Genomic DNA, 25,377 nt, shown 5'->3' on the forward strand with positions numbered 1-25,377 from the left:
GTGCAAATGTATGCAAAGACAAAAAGAAGTTTTTTGGAAAAAGATAAAAATTATTTTTGCTTCCTTGGTGAAAAATCAGAACTAAAATTTTATATATTTTATGCCTGTTTTGGAAACGACTAAAATTTTTAAAGCTCAACAGCTAATTAACTACATCACTTAGTGTTTACTGCATGCTGTCAGTATTTTGCCAATTTAAATGTAGTGTACAAATTATTAAGAATGTTAAAAATAATCACCTCAAATTCTTAAAGTTTTTTCAAATAAGTATTTGTATTTGTCAACATGTTGTCATAATTTTTGTTGCCTATGATAGTGTTTAAGACTTCGATTTAAATGCTTTCTAACAACTCCTTATCTCAGTGGAGGAGAGGGATTATAAGGTGAAGATTTTATATAATCTTAATAGAGCCACTGTGGTTTTAGCATGCACAGTCCTCCACACTTGCTCCTCCTTTGCTTTTTATTTATTTATTTTATTTTTTAAAGATTTATTTATTTATGTGAAAGAGTTACAGAGAGAGAGAAGGAGAGGCAGAGAGAGAGAGAGAGAGAGAGGTCTTCCATCCGCTGGTTCACTCCCTGATTGGCCGAAACGGCTGGAGCTACACCAGTCTGAAGCCAAGAGGTTTTTCTGGATCTTCCCATGTGGATGCAGGAGCCCAAGGACTTGGGCCATCTTCTGCTTTCCCAAGCCATAGCAGAGAGCTGGATCAGAAGTAGAGCAGCCAGGACTCAAACCGGCGCCTAAATGGGATGCCGGCACTGCAAGTGGCAGCTTTACCTGCTATGCCACAGCGCCAGCCCCAACCTTTGCCTTTTAAAAAATAATTAGTGTTTATATGTTGCCTTTTAATTGCAATAGTACTCTCAAACATTTTTGAAGAAAAATAATTTTTGAGAAAACAAAATATTTTATTTTTAATTAGCATATGGTAAAAGAACTCTCCTCTTTTTGGATGACTTTTTTTTTTATGGTTTTTTTTTTTTTTTTTTTTTTTTGACAGGCAGAGTGGACAGTGAGAGACATAGAGAAAGGTCTTCCTTTGCCATTGGTTCACCCTCCAATGGCCACTACGGCCGGCGCGCTGCAGCCGGCGCACTGCGCTGATCCGAAGCCAGGTGCTTCTCCTGGTCTCCCATGGGGTGCAGGGCCCAAGGACTTGGGCCATCCTCTACTGCACTCCCTGGCCACAGCAGAGAGCTGGCCTGGAAGAGGAGCAACCGGGACAGAATCTGGCACCCCAACCAGGACTAGAACTCGGTGTGCCAGCGCCACAGGCGGAGGATTAGCCTAGTGATCCGCAGCGCCGGCTTGGATGACTTTTAACATTGTATGGATGAAAGTAACCACTACCAAAATACAGATTATAGTGCATCACCCCAAAAAGCTCTTCTGTTTTCTTCTATTCCCGCCTTTATACTTTTGTAATCACATCCTTCCCCACCCATATTTCAGCCCCTGGCAACCATTCATCTGTTCTCCCTTGTTGTACTTGTTTGAGAAAGTCATATAAGTATAACTCTGTGGTATCTAATATGTAACTTTTTTTTTGTCTCCCAGAAACCTTTCATTTAAGGTATACAAACTTCATGCATTTCATAAATACAACTTTAGGAACACAGTAATTCTTCCCACCCTACCTGCACTCCCACCCTTCTTCCTCCTCCCTCTCCTATTCCCATTCTTATTTTTTTACTAAAATCTATTTTCAATTAACTCTTTACATGTAAGATTATACTAAGTAAAGAGTTCAAAAAATATTATGAAAAAAACCTATTACTCAACAGTCACAGCAATGGTTGCTTCAAGTCATGACATCTCAAATTGTCAATTTCACTTCTATACATTACTTTTTAGGTGCTCTATTAGTTATCACAGATAAAGGAGAACATATGGTATTTGTCCTTTTGGGACTGGATTATTTCAGTAAGTATAATGTTTTCCAGTTGCATCCATTTTGTTGCAAACAACAGAATGTCATTTTTTCATTTTATTGCTATGTAATAGTCCATTGTGTACATATACCATAATTTATTTATTCAGTTTTCAGTTGATAGACATTTGGTTTGATGCCATTTCTTAGCTATTGTGAATTGAGCTGCAATAAACTTGGGAATACAGACAAGTCTTTCATTTGCTGATTTCATTTACCTTGGGTCAATTCCCAGGAGTGGGATGGCTGGGTCATATGTTAGGTCTGTATTCAAATTTCTGAGGTATCTCCATACTGTCTTCCATAGTGGCTTTACCAGTTTACATTCCCACCAATGGTGTATTAGGGTATCTTTTTCCCCACATGCTCCCCAGCATTTGTTGTTTGTTAATTTCTGTATGAAAGCCATTCTAACCAGGGTGAGGTGAAACCTCATTGTGGTTTTGATTTTCATTTCCCTAATGGCTAGTGATTCTGAGCATTTTTTCACATGTCTATTGGCCATTTGGATTTCCTCTTTGAAAAATGTCCTTTTAAGTCCTGCCCATTTCTTATCTGGGTTGTTTGTTTTGTTGTTAAGTTTCTTGATCCCTTTATATATTCTGGTTATTAATCCTTTATCAGTCGCATAGTTTGCAAATAATTTCTCACATTCTATCAATTGCCGCTTCACTTTCCTGAGTGTTTCTTTTGCATTGCAGAAGCTTCTCAATTTGATCTAATTTCATTTGTCAATTTTAGCTTTGATTGTGCCTCTCAGGTCTTTTCCAAGAACCTTTGCCTATGCCAGTGTCTTGCAGGGCTTCCCCAACGTTCTCTAATAATTTGAAGGTATCAAGTCGTAGATTTAGGTCTTTAATCCATGTTGAGTGGGTTTTTGTGTAAGGTGTAAGGGTTTTGCTTCATACTTCTTCTGCATGCAGAGATCCAGTTTTCCCAGCACCATTTGTGGAAAAGAGTATCCTTATTCCAGGGATTGGTTTTAGCTCCTTCGTCAAATATAAGTTGGTTGTGGATGCTTCCATTGATTTCTGGTGATTCTGTCTGTTCCATTGGTCTGTCCATGTGTTTTTATTCCAATACCAGGCTGTTTTGATTTTAAATCCCTTGTAGTAGGTTTTGAAATCTGGTATTGTAATGCCTCTGGCTTTGTTATTGTTGTATAATATTGCTTTAGCTATTCAGAGTCTCCTGTGTTTCCATATGAATTTCAGCATCATTTATTCTGTATCTAAGAAGATTGTCTTTGATATTTTGGTTGTAATTGCACTAAGTCTGTAAATTGCTTTCGGTAGTATGGACATTTTTTTTTTTTTTTTATTTTTTGACAGGCAGAGTGGACAGTGAGAGAGAGAGACAGAGAGAAAGGTCTTCCTTTGCCGTTGGTTCACCCTCCAATGGCCGCCGCGGCTGGCGCGCTGCGGCCGGCGCACCGCGCTGATCCGATGGCAGGAGCCAGGAGCCAGGTGCTTTTCCTGGTCTCCCATGGGGTGCAGGGCCCAAGCACCTGGGCCATCCTCCACTGCACTCCCTGGCCACAGCAGAGAGCTGGCCTGGAAGAGGGGCAACCGGGACAGAATCCGGCGCCCCAACCGGGACTAGAACCCGGTGTGCCGGCGCCGCTAGGCGGAGGATTAGCCTAGTGAGCCGCGGCGCCGGCCTGGTAGTATGGACATTTTGATGATATTGGTTCTTCCAATCCACGAACAGGGAAGATTTTCCCTTATTTGTATGTCTTATTCTGCTTCTTTAATGTTTTATAATCATCATCATAGAGATCCTTGGTTAAATTTATTCAAGGTATTTAATTTTTTTTGCAGATAATTAAAGGACACTGGTTCTGAGTGCTCGGGGAGAGAGAAATGTGCCCATCTCCCTCTTTTTATCCTCTAGATTAGCAGGCACAATTTCCCCCACTGTGTTCCAAGCCTTACTCAAGCCAGGCTCTTCCCACAGCTTTATCGCCAGTGGTTTGGGCTGCTGCAGTCTGTTCTCACCTGGCTCCAAAGCTGGTGCCAAGGCTCTCGGCTGCTGGGGTCCTGAGTTCTGCACATCCACACACTCCACATAGTTCTACAGTGTCCCTCTAATTTGTGTGGAGTTTCCTCTGCTGTTTTTTCCCTAATACTTCCCTGGGATTGCATTCTCCACTTTTCCACAATTTTTTTTTTTTTTTGAAACTATCTTCCCCTAGACTAGAGCAGTAAGCTGCCTCCCTATTTCACCATTTTGGACTATGTAACCTTTTGGGATTGATTAAGTCTGCATAATGCATTTGTGATTCATTGAAGTCACATATTAATAGTTCTTTTTTTGCAGAGTATTGTTCTATTGTTTAGATGTATTGTTCACCTGTTTGTGGATGTCTGGGTTGTAGATTTCTTCCAGTTTTGAGCAATTGTGAATAAGTTTTTGTGTGAACTGGAGTTTACTTTTCTGTAGTGTCCATACCTAGGAGTGATCGTTGTCTCATAGGGTGTGTGCTTCACTTTATAAGAAATATCCAGAGCCGGCGCTGTGTCATAGCAAGTAAAGCCGCCGTCTGCATCCCATGTGGGTGCATGTTCGAGTTCCGGATGCTCCACTTCTGATCCCTGCTCTGTGCTATGGCCTGGGAAAGCACTAGAGGATGGCCTAAGTCCTTGGGACCCTGCACTCATGTGGGAGACCTGGACTGGCTCCTGGCTTCCGATCAGCCCAGCTCCGGCCATTATGGCCAATTGGGGAGTGAATGAGTGAATAGCTCTCTCTCTCTGTCTCTCTCTGCCTTTCCTTCTCCCTCTGTGTAACTCTGACTTTCAAAAAAAATAATTTTTTTTAAAAAGAGAAATATCCAAGCTGTTATCCATATGGTTGTCCAGTTTTGCATTTCCACAACAATGTATGAGAGTTCCTATGGTTCTGAACCCTTAGCAATACGTGTGTGCTGTTGGTATTTTCTAATTTACTTATTCTATTAGGGATGTTCTAATATTTCATGGTTCTAGTGCTTGTTCCCAAGGTGACTAATGATATTGAGCACTTAATCTGTTTTATGTTACTTATTCTCTGGTGAAGTGTCAATTTAAATCTTTTGCTTACTATTTTCTTATTATTGAGTCTTGACAATACTTTATATTTTCTCAATACAAATCATTTGTTGGATTGTAATTTACCAATATTTTCTCCAGTGTGTAATATCTTTTCATTCTATTTACAGAGTAGAAGTCCACAAATCAAAAACGTAATTTTGATGAGTTTCAGCTTATCAGTTTTTTGATGTCATGTCTAAGAATTTTTTGCCTAAGCTTAGATCATGAAAATTTTCTTCACTTTTTCAGTTTTACGTTTAGAGTTATATAGAGTAGTGAAATCAGGTACTTTTCCAAAATTGTTTTGGCTATTCTAATTCCTTTGTCTTTACTGCTTTATATTTACTGTTAATGGTATGAAATAATACATTTCATTACCACTTATATGTTCTTATAAAAACCTTTTTAAAAAAATGCCATGATGTGTGTGTTTTATGTGTGTATTTGGGTCATCAGAGTGACAGTTTGATCTGGCTAGCATGATGGGGAAGGATGTATTAATTTAAGACCAAAATTGTCTTCACTAATTACATTCTTCAAGCATAGATAAATAAAATATACAGAACATCAGTTTTAAAATTATCTTGTTGCTCTATACCCCAAAATCCTGCTTGTGATTTGATTCAACCTATATTGAATTTGTGGAATAGTTTGAGGAAAATTGGCATCTATGTTTTCCGAACCATGCACATAGGGTGTCTTTCCATTTATTTAGTTCTTTGTGATTTCTTTTATCAGTGTATGATACAGTTTTCAATGTACAAATCCTAAACACATGTTATTAGATTTATATCTAGTTGTTTTACTTATCTTTTAGATTCCTTAGGATTTTTACTTTAAAAAATCATGTTGTCTGCAAATAGGAAGTTGTATTTATTTATGTATTCTTTTACAATGTGTCTGCCTTTTCATATTGCTCTGGCTAAGACCTCCAGGATGGTGTCCAATAGGAGTAGTGAAAGCAGACATTTTTGTGTTGTTCCTGATTTTAGGGAAACCATCCAGTCTTTCACCGTTAAAGATGATGATAGTTATAGGCTTTTTTGGGGGGTGGGGAAGCTATACCTTTTATCAGATTAAGGACATTCCCTTCTTTGCCCTAGTGTGCTAAAAGGTGTTCTTTGTTGGTTATGCCTATGTTGAACATGGTCAATAATCTTTCCAGTCTATTGACAGTCATACTATTTTCTTTGTTGGTTGATGTGAATTATTGCCATTCATTTTCAAATACTGAAACAAGATAAACTTCAGTTGGTTGTGATGTATTATCTTTGCAATATATTCCTGGATTCAGTTTGTTAATACTTTATTAAAGATTTTTGTACCTATGTTTGTTTGAGATTTTGGTCTGTAAGTTGTGTTTCTTGTACTATTTTAGTCTGATTTTGATAGAGGATAATGTTCTTCTCTTGAAATGTGTTGGGAAGTATTCACTTCTCATTTCCAGGATAAGCTGTGTATAATCAGTATAATTTTTTGTTTAGATGTTTGGGATAAAAAAAAACACAGAGCTTTATTGGTTTAAAATTTTAAACTACAAATTCAGTTTCTTGAATAGAGAACTGTTCAGACTATTTCTTCTTGAGTGGACTTTTAAAAGTTTTTCAAGAAATTTTTGCATTTTGTTTAAATTGTTGCTGTTGACAATTTAAATACCGATCCAAGATTTGTATTTAGGAAGGCAATGATTTTGAATTTGAGCAGCAGCATAATGTAGTGAATAAAACTTATGGTTCAGGAATCAGACTGACAGTTACTTAACCTCTTCTGCCTAAGTTACCTCATCTGAGAAATGTACATATATGCTGTAGAAACCACCACCATAAGATTATTGTGAATAGTGAAGAATATAATGTGCTTGGTAAGCACTAATTTATTTTTATTTTATTTTATTTTTTAAAGATTTATTTTTTACTTGAGAGTCAGAATTACACATAGAGAGGAGAGTCAGAGAGAGAGAGAGAGAGAGAGAGAGAGAGAGAGAGGTCTTCCATCCGATGGTTCACTCCCCAATTGGCCACAACGGATGAAACTGCACCGATCAGGAGCCAGGAGCTTCTTCTGAGTCTCCCACGTGGGTGCAGGGGCCCAAAGATTTGGACCATCTTCTGCTGCTATCCCAGGCCATTGCAGAGAGCTGGATCAGAAGTGGAGCAGCCGGGACTTGAACCGGCACCCATATGGGATGCTGGCACTTCAGGCCAGGGCGTTAACCCGCTGCACCACAGCGCCAGCCCTGGTAAGCACTAATTTAAATAATCATTTGTTTTCATCGTTTCATTGTTACCTATCATTGGTAACCAACAGTAATCATAGATTTTGCTTCAGACTTCTTCCTAGTCCATACTCCAAAGGCATTTTCTTTTGTTTTAAATAGATGTTTTCTAACCTTGTGAAGACCTTGTCACACAAAACATCTAGAAACATCTTAATTCAAACCCTACCTGTTTCTTTTACTTGATACACGGGTCCTTGGGCACACACATATACACACATACAACATTATTTACAAACATACCTGTTTCTTTTACTTTCCATTATTAGTTCCTACATCAAACCAAAGGAAGTGCTGTTAACGTGCAGATGAAGCAAGGCTTTTGTTTTTGACAAGGATGGTGCCTTAATTCAGTGACTACTGTATGTCCATAAAGTTCACCTGGAAAGGTTGTTTAAATGATGTTTTCTGTGCTCTGTCGCCAGAGGTTATGATTCAGTTGGTTGGGATGAGGCCCATTTATTTGCATTTCTGATAAGGTCTTGTGCCTTCGATGGTTTCAGGAACACTACCTCAGTAGTGTGGTTGGGAATTGACTGTCAACACCAAAAGGCCCTTAGGGAACCTGTTGTTTAACCTCAGATTCCTTTTCATTAGTGATTTGTCTATCAGATTATACTTTATTCTTTCAAAATGTGCCTGTCAGTACACTTGTTGGTATTCTGTTTGTCACTTATCTGAATTACAATTTCCCAAGATGTAACAAGTGTTATATTAAACCTTTTAAACTTAGACCTTACTTCTTCTCCTCCTTTTTGTATTTTTCACTAATTAGTGACATTATAGACACATAAATACATCATTTTTCTTCTTTGTAGCTAAATGTATCTCATTTCTTTATAATAGACACATAAATAAATCATTTTTCTTCTTTGTAGCTAAATGTATCTCATTTCTTTACACATAAAAATTTTTGTGATTGACGTCTTTTCACTTAGGTTTAAAAGAAAGTTGTTTGTAAGAAAATGTTTATCTGGGGACCTGCACCATGGGTCACTGGGTTAATCCTCTGCCTGCGGCACCAGCATCCCCTATGGGCACAGGTTCTAGTCCCAGTTGCTTCTCTTCTAATCCAGCTCTCTGCTGTGGCCTGCGAAAGCAGTGGAGGATGGTCCAAATTCCTGGGCCCCTGCACCTGCATGGGAGACCAGGAGGAGGACCCTGGCTCCTGGCTTCGGATCAACGTAGTTCCGGCTTTTGCAGCCATTTGGAGGGGATGAACCAACTGAAGACCTTTATCTCTGTCTGTCTCTCTCTCACTGTAACTCTACCTGTCAAATAAATAAATAAATAAGAAAATGTTTATCTGTAGCAACTTTGAATCCTTAGCTGCATTATATTTTATCTATATTCACTCTGTGTCTTGTGATTATATTAAATGATTAAAGCAGTAGTTAAGGTGTTTGAAGAAATGTCGCTGTCTTTAAAATTTTAAGCTATTTTCTGTGGAACCTTGAAACAGTTTTGTTATCTTAGTAGAGGCCTATGCTGTGAAACATTCATATCTTAATTTCTCTTTCAGGTGCGTATAGCAGCAAAATTCATCATCCATGCCCCTCCTGGAGAATTTAATGAGGTATTTAATGGTGAGTGCTTAATTTATAACACTAAGGCTTGGTATATCTAGCATTCTTTTATTTTTTTACAACTGTATTACTAAAGGAATCTGAGAAGACTACATAAAAAATGTTTTCTGAATTACAATGAAAATTTGTGTCAATCTGTATTTTGTAATGGCTAGAATATTATGTCCTTATGATATATAGGGTAATTCTACTTAAGTAAATTACTTTTTAAAAGAATAAAATAAATTTTGTGATCATTTTTGATAAAGCAGTTTCTTTTTGGTAAATTGTTTGATTCAAGTAAAAATGTAAGCACATAGAGTAGATTTCTCCTGTAGAACACTTAAATGGTTTAGAAAAACAGTAGGGATCAGGCATTTGGCACAGTGGTTAAGTTGTTGCTTGTGATGGCTGTATCCCACATCAGAGTGCCTACTTCAAAGCCAGGCTACTCCACTTCCCATCCAGCTTCCTGCTAATATACATCCTGGAAGGCAGCAGGTGATGACTCAAGTACTTGGGTCCTTGCCACCTGAAAACCTGGATTGAGTTCTGGGTTCTTGGCCTTGTTTTGGGTCAGCCCTAGCTGTTACCAGCAGATACAAGTTCTCTTCTTTGTTTGCTTCTCTGTCTCTCTGCCTTTCAAATAAAACAAAAAAATAAAATGAGGACAAGTTTTTCATTTTAAATACATTTTTGTGTTTCCTTTAAAAATAAATCTGTTAGATTAATATGAACAGCTAGAGGGGAGAACATTATAGCTTTCTTTAAACCTCATTGGCAGACATTTTTATAATTATTCACTTACAGACCAGAAATTTAAAAGTCTCTGCAGTCTGCTGGTTGCCGTAAAACCTGTAAAAACTGCTCTTCAGGAGTAAGGTTGATGGCTGAAAGAATCACCCAGAAAATGATCTATAGAAGTTCCTTAATAAATTCCTGCAAGTGCTATAAATGTGTTATTTCTCCTTCATGTATATTTGACCTTCACTGTGTCCTTTTTTATTTTTTAAATATTTATTTATTTGAAAGGCAAAATTACAGAGAGGCAGAGACAGAGAAAGGTATTCCTTTCACTGGTTCACTCCCCAGAGAGCCACAAGGGCTGGAGTTGTGGCAGTCCAAATCTAGGGGCCAGGAGTTTCTTTTGCATCTCCCACGCAGGTACAGCACCCAGGCCATCTTCCACTGCCTTCCCAGGCCACAGCAAAGAACTAGATCGGAATTGGAGCAGCTGGGACCTGAACCGGCGCCCATATAGGATGCTGGCACTGCAGATGGCGCCCCTACCCACTACTCCACAGTGCCATCCCCTTCTGTGTCGTCTTTTTTTTTTTAAAGATTTATTTTACTTAATTGACAGAAAGAGGTAAACAAAGACAAAGAGAAAGATCTTCCATCTGCTGGTTCATAGCGGGAGCCAATCAGATCCGAAGTCAGGAGCCAGGAGCTTCTTCTGGGTCTCCCACGTGGGTGCAGGGCCCAAGAATTTGGGCCATCCTCTGGCGCATTAGCAGGAAGCTGGATCAGAAGGGGAACAGCCAGGACTTGAACCAGTACCCTTATGGGATGCCAGTGCTGCAGGCCGGGTTTTAACCTGCTGCACCATAGCACCAGCCCCTTTTACTATGTCTTAAATTTAAAGAAAATTTATACAGAGCTCTTTAGTTCCATTTTTAAAATACTCTACTGTAGAAGAAACTACCAGGGGACTTGAAAAGGTTTATAGAAAAATGTAATTAACAGATATAAACTTTATTTCTAAACATGAGTAAGTTAAAACACTTATAAGTGATGATATCATCCACATCACTAAAGAATGAGGATCCTGGGAATTTAACCATGTCTATGCAGTGTTTTTAAAAATTATTAACTGAGGAAAACTGTGTTCTATTTAAAGATATTTTTTTTTAAGATTGGGAAACAAAAATAAGTCAGAAAGAGCCAAATCCGAACTGTAAGACAAAATGTTTAATAATTTCCCATTGAAATTCTTACAAGATTGCTCTTGTTTGGTGAGAGGAACGAGTAGGAGCATTGCTACAGTGGAAAGATTCTCTAGTGACTCTTTCTCAGGTGTTTTTCTGCCAAACCTTTGGTTAACTTTCTCAAAACACTTTACTAATAAGCAGCTGTTACTGTCCTTTGGCCTTCCAGAATGCCAGCAAGCAAAGGATCTTGAGCATCCCAAAAACTTATTTCTGTGACCTGTTCTCTTGACAGTTTGCTCTTGTTTTGAGTGGACTACTTTTGTGTCTTGGTAGCCATTGATTAGATTGTGGTTTGTTTTCAGGACCATACTGGTAAAGCTATCATTCATCTCTCTTACAGTTCTTGGAAGAAATGCTTCAAAAATTTGATCTCATTTTTTAAAATCTTCCTTGAAAGCTCTGCTCTTGTCTGCAGCTGACCTGGGTGTGACAGGCACCCATTGAACAAAGAGTTTAATTTTTTAGTCAGAATTGTGTAAGCTGAATCAGCTGAAATTCCTGTGGTGTTGGTTGTTGTTTCTTCTGTTAATCTTTGGTCCTCTTTTTTTAGAGCACAAACAAAATTCATATTTTCCTCAAAAATTGGTTTGCTCTGTGAGCTTCATCTGCAACCTTGTCTTGTACCTTAAAATGAATTACTCATTTCTCTCTTGTTTATTTTTTAAGATTTTATTTATTTATTTCAAAGTCAGATGGAGAGACAGATTTTTCCATCCACTGGTTCATTCTCCAGGCAATGACCAGAGCTGAGCCAGACCAAAGCTTAGAAACAGGAGCTCCATGCAGATTTCCCACATGGGTGGCAGGGGCCCAAACACTTGAGTTGTCTTCCACTACTTTTCCCAGGCTATTTGCAGGAAACTGGGTCAGAAATGGAGCAACCAGACATGAATTGGCATGCAAACGGGAAGCTGGCATCACAAGCAGAAGTTTAACTCACTATGCTATAATGCTGGCCCCAGTTACACTCTTCCTTCCTCCCTTCCTTCCGTCCTTCCTTCCTTCTGCCCTTCCTTCATTTATTTGAAAGGCAGTTACAGAGAGACAGAGGCAGAGAGAGAGAGATCTTCCATCTGCTGGTTCACTCCCCAGATGGCTGCAACAGCCGGAGCTGAGTTGATTCAAAGCTAGGAGTCAGGAGTTTCCTCTAGGCCTCCCACGCAGGTGCAGGGGCCCAAGGACTTGGGCCATTTCCACTGCTTTCCCATGCCATAGCAGAGAGCTGGATCAGAAGTGGAGCAGCCAGAACTCAGCAGCCAGAACTCAAACCGGTGCCGATATGGGATGCTAGCACTGCAGGCTACAGCTTTACCTGATAGTCCACAGCACTTGCCCCTCCAGTTACTCATTTCTAAACTGCTGTTCTCTTTGGGCCATGTTCCCCATAAACCTTTCATAAAGTGTCAGTGACTTACCCATTCTTCAATCCAAGCTTCACTATACATTTGATGTTTGTTCTTGCTGCAGTTTTAGTAGAATTTGTATTGCTCTGTTAGCAACTCTTTTCAAACTGGTGTCTTATCCTTAATGCCTCAAACTAGATCCTGTTCAGACATGGTAGAAAAAGTTAGTATATTTTTGGTGCTAAAAAGTGTTGAAATCCATGCATAGTTTTTTTTAATAATACACATTTTCCATGAACTTTTGAAGATTATTCATATTAACATTTTTGATGAATTTTAATTTCTAGTTTTCATTCATACTATAAAACATAATGCATGGTGCTGGATCTGCTGCTCAGTAGGCTAAGCTTCCACCTGTGGCACCACCATCCCATATGGCTGCCAGTTGGTGTCCCAGCTGCTGCTCTTCCAATCCAGCTCTCTGCTGATGGCCTGGGAAGGCAGTGGAAGATGGCCCGAGTGCTTGGGCCCCTGCACCTGCGTGGAAGACACAGAAGGGGCTCTTGGCTCCTAGCTTCAGATTGGCCTAGCTCCGGCCTTTGCAGCTATTTGGGGAGTGAACCAGTGGGTGGAAGATCTTTCTTTCTGTCTCTCCCTCTCTGTCTGTAATTCTGTCTCTCAAATAAACAAATAAAATCATTAAAAAAAAAAAAAGTAATGAAATCTTACCTCAGAAAAGATTAGATTTGAAAGTAAAGAAATGAGGCAAAAGTTGTATAAAGTTAAGATTACCATTGGGAATCTGTTGAATCATGCACAAACTATAATATATGATTTATCCATACAAGTACTTATGACAGTTCAGGGTCTGTCATTTGGTCCTCTCCTGAGCCAGGCCCTGAACTACACATAGAGAATGAATGGAGAATTTTTCTTTGTAAAAGATATCTGTAAATCAAAATAATTCTACTTAAGATAACAGTAAAATCTTAAGTAGTAAACATAGGAATTGGAGAAAATTCAAAAGTATTTCTGCTTCCTGTCATTTAATTCTTTTTTTTTTTTTTTTTTTTTTAAATATTTACTTGAAAGAGTTACACAGAGAGAGGAGAGGCAGAGAGAGAGAGACCGAGAGAGCGAGGTCTTCCATCCAGTGGTTCACTCCTCAATTTGCCTCAACGGCCAGAGCTGCACCGATCCAAAGGCAGGAGCTTCTTCTGGGTCTCCTACATGCTTTCCTACTGCTTTCCCAGGCCACAGCAGAGAGCTGGATTAGAAGAGGAGCAGCCAGGACTAGAACCAATGCCCATGTGGGATGCTGGTGCTTCAGGTCAGGGCGTTAACCCGCTGCACCACAGCGTCGGCCCCTACTTCTATTTTAAATATTCAGTCTTTATAACCAACATCTATGTTAATATGGTTGATGATTGGATAATTAAAGAAGATAGTATCTCAGGCTGGCATTGTGGTACAATAGGTTAAGCTGTCACCTGTGATGCTGGCATCTCATGTGAGCCCCTTTTCGAGTCCCAGATGCTCAACGTCGAATCCAACTCCCTGCTAATGCCTCTGGGAAAGCAGTGGAATGTGATTCCAGTGCTTGAGTTGCTGTCACCCACATGGGAGTCTTAGATGGAGTTTCTGGCTTCTGGCTTGGGCCTAGCCCAGCCCTGGCCTTTGCAGCCATTTGGGGAATGAATCAGTGGATGGAAGATCTCTGTCTCTTTTTAACTCTGCCTTTCAAATAAATAAATCTTAATAAAAACAAGAAGGTCTCCTCTCTAGCTTCAAAATTAGCATATAATTGATGAAGCTGCAATAAAGTCTCCAAACTCCTGTGCAATTCATAGATCCAAGAAATGTAATTCTGGGCCAGCACTGTGGCTCACTAGGCTAATCCTCCACCTGCGGCACCGGCACCTCGGGTTCTAGTCCCAGTCGGGGCACCGGATTCTGCTGTGGCCCAAGAAGGCAGTGGAGGATAGCCTAAGTGCTTGGGCCCTGCAGCCGCATAGGAAACTAGAAGGAAGCACCTGGCTCTGGCTTCTGGCTTTGGATCAGCGCAGTGCGCCGGCCGTAGCGGCCATTTTGGGGGTGAACCAATGGAAAAGGAAGACCTTTCTCTCTCTCTCTCTCTCTAACTCTGCCTGTCAAAAAAAAAAAAAAAAAAGAAAAGAAATTCTAAGAAAAGTTTTCCTGTTATTGTTCTCATACTGGATTAAATGCCCTGGATATTTTTTATTCAGGAAGGTCCTAGAGGAATGTCTGTGTCCTAGAAATTGGTTTTCTAAGTCTTATTTGGAATTAACATTGAATTGATATGTTCTGTGTTGAGTTACAGTAAATGTGGTCATTTAGTGTGAGCCATAAGTAGGCCTGGGGTGCATAGTGAGCTATAGAATATGTGTAAGTGGGATATAGAGCCTAGTTAATCAATTTTAATTGAGAGGGTGCTTTAGAGCTTAAAAATAATTAAGTGTTTGAAGGGAAAAATCTTTTATGAGTTTAATTATTTCCATGACTATTTTTGTTGAAGACCTTAGCATTAGTGATTCTAAGAAATGCCAAAAATCTTAGAATTACAAAGTCATAAAATATGGTTTCTGTGCTATTTATTTGGCTGTCTCTGTTAGAGTCATTGAAACATGAATTTCTAATCTTCATTCTCAAAACTTGATTAGTAGTTCTGAACTGGGGCTCTGAAATCTGTACTGTTATACTCTTACATGTTTTAATCATCCAACTTACCACACTGTAGCTCTGGTGTGTAGCCTGGCTTGGAAGCATAGCCTAATTCCTTCTGTAAGAGTAGGGCTAATAGGATCAAATAGATTTTGCTTTTCAATTATTTTCCCATTTGAAACTAGAAAAAACACATTGCCATGTGATACCACTCTTAATTATGTTTAAAATATTGTAGATAAAAGAATCATATTTATCAAACAGAACTTGATTGCTATACAGCATAATAGCTATAACTATAAATTCCTACATTTTAAAAATAATTTTTAGGCAGAAACTTCCATATTTTAAAATCAGTTGATTTAGAAATGAAATTAGTATTTAATTTAGTAACTAGCAAGAGATTCTTTTTATTTATTTATTTATTTTTTGACAGGCAGGAGTGGACAGTGAGAGAGAGACAGAGAGAAAGGTCTTCCTTTGCCGTTGGTTCACCCTCCAATGGCCGCCGCAGCCGGTGCGCTGCGGCTGGTGCACCTCGCCGATCCGATGGCAGGAGCCAGGTGCTTCTCCTGGTCTCCCATGGGGTGCAGGGCCCAAGCACTTGGGCCATCCTCCACTGCACTCCCTGGCCACAGCAGAGAGCTGGCCTGGAAGAGGGGCAACCGGGACAGAATCCGGCACCCCGACCGGGACTAGAACCCGGTGTGCTGGCACCACAAGGTGGAGGATTAGCCTAGTGAGCCGCGGCGCCGGCCATAGCAAGAGATTCTTAAAATTGGAGCTATTGCTGAAAAAAATAATGTAAATAGGCGGTGTTTTTTCTTTAGAAATGGCTTTATTATTTTTGTGAAAATGATTGATTGTCATAAAATTTCCAAAGCTCAAAGAAGAACTAAATGGGGCCAGCGCTATGGCTCAGAGGGTTAAAGCCCCAACCTACAGCGACGGCATCCCATATGGGCACCGGTTTGAGTCCCAGCAGCTCCCCTTCTGATCCAGCTCTCTGCTAATGTGCCTGGGAAGCAGCGGAGGATGGCCAAGTGGTTGGGCCCCTGCACCTACATGGGGGACAAGCTCCTGGCTTCAGATCTGCTCAACTCCAGCAGTTGCAGCCATGTCGGTTGTGAACCAGCAGATGGAAGACCTCCCTCTTTCTCTCTCTGTGTCTGCTTCTCCCTGTAGCTCTTTCAAATAAGTAAAATAAATAAATAAATAAATAAATAAATATCACACAAAATCCTACCTTCTTGTTCCTACGCTTTGAATAAACTACTTCTAATGCATATCTCAACGTATATAATAAAGTATAACAATACATAAATATGATAATGCTATACATGATGAATTTTCCCTTTCCTGTTTATTAGGAATGTGTTTCCATATGGTTAAATATATATATATATACACACACACACACACACACACACACACATTATTTTAAAATTTTATTCATTTGAGAGGCAAAGTAAGCCCTTTCATCCATTGGTTTACTCCCCAAATGCCTTAAGTGACGGGCAACAGTGAGGAAAGCCAAAACCAGGAGCTGGGATCTCAATCCAAATCACTTGTGATTGTTAGGTATCCTATTTCTTGAGCTATCACTGGTGCCTCCCAGGATCTTAGCAGGAAGTCAGAATCAGGTGCCAGAACCAGGAGTTGAACCCATGTACTCTGATGTGAGATGCAGTCATCTTAACCACTAGGTTAAACACCTTCCCCCTACATTATTTTAATGACTGGCTAGTTTTATACTGCGTAAAAGTATAGTTCCATTATATTTAGCCAGTTTCTTTTTTTTTTTTTTTAAGATTTATTTTATTTATATGAAAGGCAGTGTTACCAAGAGAGAGAAGGAGGGAGAGACAGAGACATAGAGGTCTTCTATCTTCTGCTTCACTCCCCAATGATTGCAACAGCCAGGGCTGGGCCAAGCTGAAGCCAGGAGCTTCTTCTGGGTCTCCCACATGGGTGCAAGGACCCAAGCACTTGGGCCATCTTCCACTACTTTCCCAGGTGCATTAGCAGGGAGCTGGATCAGAAGTGGAGCAGCCAGGACTTGAACTGGCACCCATCTGTGATGCTAGCACTGTAGGCAGTGGCTTAGCCTGCTATGTCACAACACCAGCCCCTAGACAGTTTCTTAATGGGAGGTACTTAGGTTGTGTTTCTTTCAACTCTTGAAAAAATCAGGGTACATGGTTTTATGTCCTTTATAGTAGCAACTGTGTAAAATAGCAGAGTGTTAGGAAAAATAATGAAAGAAAAGGCAAGAAATTTAATTTTATTTTCTGGTGAAATTTGTGATTTTTTTTTAATGTTTTGAAACGTGCTTGGGTTTTCCAAAAAAAAAAAAAGTGTTATTTTTGAAGTCACATTTCAGTGATTAATAGCCAAATGTCTACACAAGAATTAAATCTAAAATTAGGACAGTTTTAAGAGTCAACCAAAATGAGATCATAAAGTTAGATAAAACATTCTTTGTTGCTGGAATGTGAGCTTTCTTAGGACAGAAATGCTTGTATCTGAACTTTAGTCACAAACTATTTCCTGTTTAATTACTTTACTATAGAGTCAATTCATTTGAAGCTGATGATTGTACTGTCAGACTATGAGGCCTAGTCCAGATTCTTCTGAATGTCTTATCACGCTGTTTTCTGGTGCTGCTTAACTCACTTGAGTTCATTGGAGATATGTTGTAGTCTGCCAGGATTTACTATTAAGAATATGAAGTGGCATGTTTTCCTATTTCGTTTCTTAATACTGTTTTATGGACTTGCGATTATTTTGCTCATGCATAGGGGTTGCTAATACATGATTCAAAAATAATCTGTATTCATTACATTCTTTAGACATTGAAAATAATATAGAAAACATAATATTTGTTTTGCAGATGTCCGGTTACTGCTTAATAATGATAATCTTCTCAGGGAAGGAGCAGCACAGTAAGTCCTTGCATATTATATTGATATAACTAAAATGTCATCAGGAAACTTAACTGAAAAGTGATCACTGTTAATATAAGAGTGGGAATATGAGAGAGAAGAGATGTGCAATTCAGGACATGTTCAAGCTGACTTACCTCAAACGGTAGAGTTAGAAACATACCAGGGGATTCCAATTCAATCCCATCAAGGTGGCATGTACCAATGCCATCTCACTAGTCCCAGTGATCAGTTTCTGTTCACAATTGATCATAATGATAGGACTAAGAACCAAAGGGATCACATAAACAAGAATAGTGTCTGCAAATACTAGCTGATAGAATCAAAAAGGGAGAGAATGATCCAACATGGGAAGTGAGATACACAGCAGACCCATAGAATGGCAGATGTCCTAAACAGCACTCTGGCCTCATAATCAGCCCTTAAGGCATGCAGATCCAGCTGAGTTGCCCATGAGAGTATTTCAGGCATGGAAAGCCAAGACACTCTGGCAAAAAAAAAAAAAAAAAAAAAAAAAACACTAAATGAAAGATCTCCGTGAGTGAGATCCCAGTGGAAAGAATGGGTCATCAAGGAAGGAGGTACCTTTCTCTGAAGGGAGGAGAGAACTTCCACTTTGACCATGGCCTTGTCTAAATATGATCAGAGTCGGTGAACTCAGGGGGCTTCCATAGCCTTGGCAGCTCATGACAAGAGCCTAGGGTGATTACTGATGCCATAAACAAGAGTGTCAAGTTGTTGGTTGGGTCAACAACAGGAGTCACTGTGCATTTACTCCTCATGTAGGAGCTTTGTCCTTAGTGTGCTGTACATTGAGATTTAATGCTATAACTAGTACTCAAACAGTATTTTTCACTTTGTTTCTGTGTGGGAGCAAACTGTTGAAATCTTTACTTAATGTATGCTAAACTGATTTTCTGTATATAAAGAGAATCGAAAATGAATCATGATGTGAATGGAAGGGGAGAGGGAGTGGGAAAGGGGAAGGCTTGCGGGTGGGAGGGACGTTATGGGGGGGAAGCCATTGTAATCCATAAGCTGTACTTTGGAAATTTATATTCATTAAATAAAAGTTTAAAAAAATGTCATCATGAAAGAAAATGTTTTAAAAGTGGTTTCTGAGCAGCTCTAATTCCTGACATAGATCCATGATACTTCAAAAACAGTTCATGGAAAAATGGAATTAAATGATAGTTTATTTTGGTGTAAAAAGTTTTGAAGTCCATGCATAATGTTTTCCTAATACACATTTTTTGTTAACTTTTTGAGGATCCTTTGTAGTTGCACAGTAATCTCAACTATATATAATTGTGTGTGTGTTCTGAACTAGAAGAGAAATACTTTGGGTCACAGAGGGGTTTAGGGTTTATTAGGTGACAATCTCTTCATTGTATGTTTGACCATGTTTTGTATACTCATTTAATATTACATTTTGATATTTGCAAAAGATCTTCGATGGTTAGGAGTTTCTTTTATTCACCTATAAATACCTAACATAGTACCTGACACATAGATTTTTACTGAATTTTTTTAATATTTTAAACAATTGGGCATTTCTATATCCTAATCATTGAAGTTGGACCAGTGACCATGCCTGTGACTTTCCACAACTATCCTAGGACTTCAGATAAATAACTGATCTTTCCCCAACTCTAACCTCCCTAAATTGTGCCTGAAGGTCTATATTTTGGGCTAACCAACTCCATTACTCATTTGAAAATCATATAATTATATAGATGTTTAATTGCCTTATACACATAAAAAGAGAAGAAAAATAATTTATTAAAAATGTATATATTTTTTAAAGAGCTATGGGGGGAGGAGCAAGACAGAGAGAGATCCTCCTTTCTCTGGCTCACTACCCAAATGGCCACAGTGGCCAAGTCTGGGCCAGTCCAAAGCCAGAGCGTAGTAGTTTCTTCCATATCTCCCATGTGGTTACAGGGGCCCAAGGACATAGGCCATCTTCTGCTGCTTTCCGAGGCACATTAGCAGGGAACTGAGTTGGAAGTGGAGCATTGGGGACTTGAACCAGTCCCTATATGGGATGCCGGCACTGCAGGAGGTGGCCTAATCTTCTACACCCCAATGCCGGCCTTGAAAAATAAATTTTTTTAAAAAGTTAAGTGCTTTACAAAGGTGTTTAATATCCATCCAGTCAGCTACACATATGCAATATGTGAGATTCTGACTAATATGGGAAATGTTCTGTAATTTGGCTTTTATAACACTTGAAGGCCCTTGTTGTTAACCCTGATGAAGTTACAGGTATAACATAATTCTGGACATACCTGATTTTTCTTCTGATAAAAATTTGTGGCTTTTTTTCTTGCCTCTCATTACAATGAAAAACTTCATTGTAATTAAAAAAAAGTATAGAAAAGTCACGTGACCTCCATAGGTCAGGTTTCTTTAACTCTCCAACTGAGAACTCTGAATATATTAAATATCGTTACACATTCAGACTTCCAGTTTACAGGTACTTGGAAACAGTTACAGCCCTCACCAAGTGAGGTTGGGGACATGAAGTCCAACAGCATTAGAAATGCTTGAAGGCATAACTTTACGAATAGCAATTAAAGGCAGAGCTTGCCTTTAATAAGGTTAATAATATGTTCATGTAATTCCAGTGCCTTCACAATTTAGTGAGCCAAATTTACTATACTTCTAAAAACCTAGATGAAACATGAAAAAGAAGCAATACAGTATAAATTGCAACTTCAGGAAAAATTCCTGCTTTATTATTCCAAATAATTTTTCTCATTTAAAATAAATGTCCTATAGTTCTGGAATGTGGGAAAATTATGTTTAAAGTCACAATGCAGTCTTATTGATGGAACCTTGGTTATATAAATAGTGTAAGTTGAGAAAGGGTTTAATCTCCAAACCTATTAGACTGGATAAAGTATAGGCGGTCTTATTCTTGTTTTTTTTAGTAGTCACTTTCTTATTTGCATTGGGAAAAATACATGCTATGTGAATTAACATTTTAATCATTAAGTGTACAGTTGTGGCCTCAATGTTGTGTGTAACCATAGCCAGCATCCATTCATTTTCCCAAACTGACACATAAACAGTGACTCCCCATTCACTTCAGCCCTTGGCAACCACCATTCTGTTTTCTGTAAGTTTAACTACTCACAATACATCATATATGTGGAATCATATACTATTTTCTTTTTTGTGACTGGGATGTTTTACAGAGCATAATGTTGTCAAGGTTCATCTGTGTGGTAGCATGTTTCAGATTTCCTTTTTAAGGTTGAGTAATACTTCATTGTATGTATAATACCATATTTTTGTCCATATTTTAATGAATACTTGGGTTGTTTTGTCTTCCTATAAATTATATTAAAGTGTTCTCTAGGAATCAGTTTTAATTTATACCTTAGATTGTAATTATCAAATTCTGAGTGAATGAATGGCTATTTACTCCTAAGTTCTTCAAGGCTTACTGGAATTTTTGTACGTTCAATTAAGATTTAATTTTTTTTGTAAAAATATAATGCAGGTTGGCAGAAGTCTTATGGATTCTAAGAAAACAAAGTTATCCAGTTTTAACAGTAGTGCTTTTGAGTAAGCTTTAGCATTCTTTTTGTTAAATAAGTGTGTAGTTTTCATGTAGATGCCAAAGTCATTTTTTTTAAGTTAAAAATGAGAAACTTGATTTGTTGAGTTTTTCAGAGTAAAGTTTAGTAGGAGTCAGAGAAATACTCCTAATTATGTAAGTAGTGAATTATGAAAGAGTCAGTACATTTGACTCACAATAGATGAAAGTATTACAGTTTTATTTGTCCACAGAAGTATTTATATGATAATGATGGTTAAGTGATTGTTAGGTTAAAAAGTTTAAATAAATTGGATTTATTCTAAAAGAAACTTGAATGTAAGCTGTATTTTTCTTTTATTATAAACCAAATTTCTGAGACCGTTGTGATTTACACAGCAAGAGATAGGTACTCTAACATAGGTATTAATAATATTCTGATCTTGTGTGGAAATGAATATTTGAGGAAATACATAACTCTGATAAAACAACATGTTTATAGCAGGACCCAAAAAAAAATAAAGAAAGAAAGAACCTTCACAGGAAATTTCAGATTTTCTTGCATGTGGCTATACTCTCAGTAAATGCTTGTTGACTGGATGAATTAATAGAGAAAATACTGATAATTTTGTTGCTTACAGTAGTATTCTTCATACACAGCTTCTGAGTATTCATCCAGGTTTGAATTAATAGACATCAGAGAGTATCTGAGAGTAGAAATATACTATAAATCAGTGATTGCCTTTAGTGAGATTGCTGTGGTTCACTGCATCCCCACTGTGAAATAATTTGAGTGTTGTCACTCTTTCTTGGTTCTGAATTATTTTCAAAATGTCTAAACTTGGTTTTACTCTCAAAAGAAGATAATTTTGTCACCAAAATTTAGGTTGTCTAAAATTGCATAAGCTAAAAAAGGCTTTGCAGAAACATTTAGGATATATTCCTGTGGTAGTTTCACTGGAGTGTATTACCTTACATTCCTTCTTCTTCGTTGGATTTTTTAATATTGATTTTTTTTTTTAGATTTATTTATTTACTTTAAAGAGTTACACAGAGAGAGAAGGAGAAGCAGAGAGAGAGAGAGAGAGAGGTCTTCCATCTGCTGGTTCACTCCCCCGTTGGCCACAACAGCCAGATCTGTGCTGACCCGGAGCCAGGAGCTTCTTCCAGATCTCCCACGCGGGTGCAAGGGCCCAAGCACTTGGGTCATCTTCTACTGCTTTCCCAGGCCATAGCAGAGAGCTGAATCAGAAGAGGAGCAGCTAGGACTCAAACTGTGCCCATATGGGATGCCGGCACTGCTTTACTGACCCCAATATTGAATTTCTTTAATACTTTTCCTCTCCACATGTATATGCTGTTCCTCTCTGCTAGCGGCCTGGAGTGGCAGAAAATGGCCCAAGTGTTCGGGCCCCTGCCAGCCACATGGGAGACCCAGATGAAGCTCTTGCACAGCACTGGCCATTGTGTCCATCTAGGGGGGTGAACCAGCAGATGGAAGATCCAGCTGTCTCTCCTTCTCTCCGTAAATCTAATCTGGCTTTCATATAAGCAGAAAAATTAAAAAAAAAAAAAAAAACCTCCAGCCTCTGCTTACCTTAAAAAAAAAAATTGCATGGATGGATGAGTGGGTACGTGTGAATACCTTTTCCACTATTCTGTGGAACTGTCACCATTTAACTTTAATCAGTTAAGATAAATTTATATTCATTCTCTCCTTTACACATTTCCTATTCTTTTCTCCACCCTCTCTTCCCAAGTCACAAATGAATGGGATTAGATATTGTAGGCATTAAAAATTTTGCAGGGCTGAGGCTGTGGTGCGGTAGGTAAATCCTCCGCCTGCGGCACCGGCATCCCATGTGACACCAGTTCTAGTCCCTGGTGTTCCTCTTCTAATCCAGTTCTCTGCTATGGCCTGGGAAAGCAGTAGACGATGGCCCAGTGCTTGGGCCCCTGCATCCACGTGGGAGACCTAGAAGAAGCTCCTGGCTTCTGGCTCCGGATCGACACAGCTCGGGCCATTGCGGCCATTTAGGGAGTGATTGAGCAAAAGGAAGACCTTTCTCTCTGTCTCTCCTTCTCACTCTCTGTAACTCTACCTCCCAAATAAATAAATAAAATCTTTAAAATTTTTTTTGATTTTTGGTCCAGCCTGGGAACCAATTACCATTTGAAAATTAAATTTATTATTTAAATGTAGTTTTACTGGGAAGATTAATCCTAAATTCTAAGTAATTTAGTTTACAGACATGCTTTTGAGGCAAATTATTTAATAGTTGGTACATGCCTGGAGGCTATTCTTAGGACAATTACAGTTTTCGTGAATTAAAAGCAGAAGTGAACAGCTACTTCTTTTGCCCTCCCCTTCCATGTACTTCTATCTATCCACACTTACCTTTTTTTTTTTTTTGAACATGCAGAGTCAGGAATTTGACACCTAGTAATTTAATTCTGCTTTGCTATTTTTACATTTACTAGTTTCCTGTTAACTCATCAGTTTGCTCTTCTCAGCCAGATACTCCTTTCTAGAGGAGACTCTAGAGCTCATACCTGGAAATTCAGTGGACATAGGTCTCCAGCATAATCTGAAAAGCTACCATATAGTTTAAGTAGAGTTAGAGCCCCAGATTAAAAATTCTCAGTATCTTTTCTGTTAAATGCAAGTAATTTCCTAGATTATAGATTGAATAAAATGCAATATTGATCTTTATACAATTTTTAGATAATTTTCATCCTTTTTTTTCTACACATGTGTCATGTAATTACCTGGTAATATATTATTCTTTACTTCCGTAAAAGTGGAAGAGACTATTCTTGAACCTATCACTATTCCTAGCCTGTACTCTGTAGTTCCACCATGGAATGTTTACATAGCCTAATTGCTCTTTCTGTCTCTCTTTGCTCCACTACCCAATTTTTCATACATGCCACTGCCAAATTAATCTTATTTATAAGTACTTTCTGGGGCTGGCACTGTGGTGCAGCAAGTTAAGCCACAACCTGCAGTGCTGGCATCCCATATGGACACTGGTTCGTGTCCCATTGCTGTACTTCCAATCTAATTTCCTGCTAATGGCCTAGGAAAGCAGCAGAGAATGACCCAAGTGCTTGGGCCCCTGAACCCATATGGGAGACCAGGAAGAAACTCCTGGATCCTGGCCTCAGCTTGGCCCAGCCCAAGCCATTGTGGCCATTTGGGAAGTGAATGGGCAGGTGGAATATCTGTCTCTCTCTCTCTCTCTCCTGTCTCTGTAACTCTGCCTTACAAATAAATAAATGAACATTAAAAAAAAAAAAAAAAGTACATCCATGTTCTCCTTTCTCTAAAAGCTTCTGTGACTCTGCTTTGCTTTCCAAATAGTGTAGTTATTCCATGCTTCAAGACCTGCCAGTTCACTCCAGTAAAATAACTGAACACCTGCTATGTGCCAAGCATTGAGTGTAATATTTCCTGTGATAATGGACCTGACTTACCTTATGTGTTTTGCTCATATTCTTCCCTCTACTTGAAATACTCTTCTTGCCATCTCTCCAGTTTCTACAAGACCAAAGCCTACTCAGTTTTTCAATTCCACTTCTCGGTATCACCCTCATTTCAAAAATGAAATTACCCCAATTACCTTCTTATACTCTTGCCTCAAGAGAATTCAGTTTTTAAAAAGCTCCATAATGCTTTATTGGTAATTCTCTTATAATATTTTCTACTTTGTGTTGTGTTTATGTTATCTCTCCTTTTCAGCAGGAAGCCCTTTGTTCACAAAATCTGAATGATCACTCTGCTGCTTTCACAGCATTTAGCCTTTTTTTTTGTATACTAAATATGAGAGAACTTCTGAAAGGTTGAAGAATAGAATTTTAAAAAATGTCAATCTTCCATGAACTATTTGAAGCCCCCTCATATGTACTTGAAAAATTAGATATATACAGCATAGATGTCTAACCTTTACTTTCACAGTCTTGAATGAAAAGGTCAAGACTGATTTAATTTTATTTTGCTAAGCATTGAAAGCTGGATATT

General features: G+C 38.7%; 1 protein-coding gene across 1 annotated transcript in view; it reads left to right on the forward strand.

Moving 5' to 3' along the window:
* Positions 1 to 25,377, forward strand: part of CAPZA2 (capping actin protein of muscle Z-line subunit alpha 2) — a 69,705-nt gene that overhangs the window by 24,169 nt on the left and 20,159 nt on the right. The window contains 2 exon segments of the mRNA NM_001171021.1: positions 8,806 to 8,869; positions 17,758 to 17,809. Of these exon segments, the coding sequence (NP_001164492.1) occupies positions 8,806 to 8,869; positions 17,758 to 17,809 (116 nt within the window).

The sequence above is a fragment of the Oryctolagus cuniculus genome, chromosome 3, assembly GCF_964237555.1.
Source record: "Oryctolagus cuniculus chromosome 3, mOryCun1.1, whole genome shotgun sequence".
Lineage (NCBI taxonomy): Eukaryota > Metazoa > Chordata > Mammalia > Lagomorpha > Leporidae > Oryctolagus > Oryctolagus cuniculus.